The sequence below is a fragment of the Miscanthus floridulus genome, chromosome 19 (assembly GCF_019320115.1).
Source record: "Miscanthus floridulus cultivar M001 chromosome 19, ASM1932011v1, whole genome shotgun sequence".
Classification (NCBI taxonomy): domain Eukaryota; kingdom Viridiplantae; phylum Streptophyta; class Magnoliopsida; order Poales; family Poaceae; genus Miscanthus; species Miscanthus floridulus.
Window position 1 is genome coordinate 92,383,810 of NC_089598.1, and position 3,276 is coordinate 92,387,085.

At 53.9% G+C, this 3,276-nt stretch overlaps 1 protein-coding gene across 1 annotated transcript; it reads left to right on the forward strand.

The window, feature by feature from the left end:
- The first annotated feature begins 361 nt into the window (after positions 1 to 361).
- Positions 362 to 1,945, forward strand: LOC136525288 (PTI1-like tyrosine-protein kinase At3g15890). The gene is made up of 3 exons (XM_066518297.1): positions 362 to 494; positions 640 to 790; positions 878 to 1,945. Exons 1-3 carry the CDS (start codon positions 445 to 447, stop codon positions 1,943 to 1,945), a joined length of 1,269 nt encoding a protein of 422 aa, XP_066374394.1. The 5' UTR covers positions 362 to 444.
- Positions 1,946 to 3,276: the final 1,331 nt, after the last annotated feature.

A 3,276-nucleotide genomic window follows, 5' to 3' on the forward strand; every position in this document is an offset into this window, starting at 1 on the left:
GTGGCACTTGTTCTTTCTCACTCCATCTTTCCCCTTGCCCCAAACGTCCAAACCAGGTCAGCCGAGCAAGTACTGGAGCCCAGTTATTTTACTCACATAAACCACGGGAGTGCTGGCACGATTCAACAAATGGTGCATCAAGATGTCCGCCGGCCCTGGACGGTTTTGTGAGATCTGCCAACAGCATAAAAGCACAAGCAGGAGCGCTTCAATACTTCAATTTGCCCCCTTATTATGTCTTCACCACTCCACTCTTCGTTCGTTCCAAGGCACAACGACTCAAGTACCCCTCAAGCTAGCTAGCTAGATCAGTGCGCGTGACAAAAACGAGAGAGCGGGACACACGCCGGCCGGCCGCCGCCTTGTTGGAGAGAACAGAGGAGCTAGTCGTCCAGCAGGCGTCCCGTCCACGGCCGACGTCGTCCGTGTGCATCGTCCGGCGCCATGGGCTCGTCGTTGAGCTCCTGCTGCGGTTCTGAGAAGGTCGAGCAAGGGTACGTACGTTACGCGGTCCTCGGTCTCATGTGCGATTTGTTTCATCATCTGCTGCTTGCTTGGTGTGTACTCGAGGCGCGCAGCTCGTCGATCAGGCGGTTTACCTTATGCATGTTTCTGCTGGGTGTGTCTTTTAATCATCAGGTGCGTGAGCGCGTCGCCCATGAGCAGCACGTGGAGGATATTCAGCTACAAGGAGCTGCACGCCGCCACCAACGGCTTCAGCGAGGAGAACAAGCTCGGCGAGGGCGGCTTCGGCACCGTCTACTGGGGCAAGACATCCGACGGCCTCCAGGTAACAACACCTATAGCGCACGAGAGCATGCTGTGACTGTGACGTTCCATCCTGTGCACATGACGACCCATGGTCCCATGCATGCAGATCGCCGTGAAGAAGCTCAAGGCGACCAACAACTCCAAGGCGGAGATGGAGTTCGCGGTGGAGGTGGAGGTGCTGGCCCGGGTGCGCCACCGGAACCTCCTGGGCCTGCGGGGCTACTGCGCGGGCGCCGAGCAGCGCATGATCGTCTACGACTACATGCCCAACCTGAGCCTGCTCTCCCACCTCCACGGCCAGTTCGCCGGCGAGGTGCAGCTGGACTGGAAGCGGCGCGTCGCCGTGGCCGTGGGATCCGCCGAAGGCCTCGTGTACCTGCACCACGAGGTGACGCCGCACATCATTCACCGGGACATCAAGGCCAGCAACGTGCTGCTGGACTCGGACTTCGCGCCGCTCGTCGCCGACTTCGGCTTCGCCAAGCTCGTGCCCGAGGGGGTCTCGCACATGACCACCCGCGTCAAGGGCACGCTCGGGTACCTGGCGCCCGAGTACGCCATGTGGGGGAAGGTCTCCGGCGCCTGCGACGTCTACAGCTTCGGCATCCTGCTGCTCGAGCTCGTCTCCGGGAGGAAGCCCATCGAGCGCCTGCCGTCCGGGGCGAAACGCACCATCACAGAGTGGGCCGAGCCGCTCATCGCGCGCGGCCGACTCGGGGACCTCGTCGATCCGCGCCTCCGGGGCGCGTTCGACGCCGCGCAGCTCGCGCGTGTCGTCGAGTGCGCCGCGCTCTGCGTGCAGGGCGAGCCCGACCGCCGCCCGGACATGCGCACCGTCGTCCGTATCCTGCGCGGTGAAAACGCCGCCGCCGCCACCGTGGGGCGTGCTGGCAAAGGGGACCAGAAGGTGCCGGTGAGGATCGAGAGCGTCAAGTACGCGGACCGCCTGATGGAGATGGACAAGAGCAGCTCGTACTACGACGAGCCTCAGGACAGGGACGAGGAGGAGGAGGAAGGAGATGACATCGACGACGACGAGGTGGAGGAGTACTCGTTGATAGATGACAAAAGTAGCATGAACTTCGGGGCGTTTGGCGCCATGCCAGTGCAGCAGACCATGCACGACCCGTACGTCAAGAGAATCTCGGGAAATGCTAATGCTATCAAGATCTAATGTAGTTTTACGTGAACATTGTATTAATTTTGTTGGGTGTAAACTTGTCTTAATTAGTTCGAGTTGGTGCTCTGTCGAATGTTTCTGTGATTTTAGGAACTTTCTTTCGATCTAAAGTTTATTATGTTCTCCAGTAGTAGGAGTACATACTATGTAAGGAGCTAAATGTCCTTCGACATTAAGAAACAAAAGAACATCATGGTGACAGTAAAGGTGAGTTTATAGCTCTGTCCATTTCAAATTGTAAGTCGTTCTGGTTTTTCTAAGTACATAGCTTTTGCATTCTTAAAAAAAAAACTACATAGCTTTTGCCACGTGGTCAGAATGACTTACAATTTGGAACGAAGGGAGTAGCTCTTTTTGTACATGGTTGGATTGTAAGTGAGAGGGGATCTAGGTTCAAGTATTTGGCCCGAATGTACCGAACTTCAGCAAAGTTCATTCATCTCGGTATGGCCCGAGATAAAACTAAATTGCCCAAATATTTCGGCCCAATCTAAATTTTAGCCTGCTCTATGGTCCAACAAGTAGCCCACAAACACTCCCCCATGAAGCGCCCGAGCCGCTGCCAGGAGCGTCGTCTCCACTCCCCACCGCATGCGCCAGTGTGGTTTCCGCCACCACAAGAGCCATGATGATCGCTTCCCGATGCCCGAGCTTGCGCCATGGCCGCTCCTCGACGCCTGCCCCGCCACTGTCACCACCTTTGTCACACTGTTGCTGCCCCTGCTGCCTGAGGATTCCATGCCGACGCAGCACACACCCTCTCTCCATGCCCATTGCCTTGTTTGGCCATTTGGGAAGATGTTGTTCAGATTTGCTAAAATTTCATTCAAATTTGTAGTGGATACCAGTTCGTTTCTGAATTTCGCCTAATGTGGTGGGCTCCGAAATTTTTCCACAAAAGAATCCCACAGCCCTAGAGGGGATCGTGCTGCGCCATTGCAAACATCAGGACAACCTCGATGGCAACTATCTATAATGTTGTGCATGTCACTGATATGGAGTACAAACGCACACTAGGACTCCCTTTAGAAGTTGGAACACATGATAGAAAAAATGTAGAAATAAAAAATATAGAAATTGATGTGCTATGCTTCTCTAATCCTATAAGATTAAAAACACACACAAAAATAGATCAGAATATCTTTATTAGCATCATAGGAAAAACAAAATAATTATATACACCAGTTTGGATTTGAACAGCTAGTCGTTGTATTCAAAGCAGCAAACTAGCCGATGCATGTTCTTATTAATATACGCACCAGGGTACAAACACTGCCTTGTCATTTGCATTCTAAAGCGACCCACAACTAGCTTATTTCCAAATC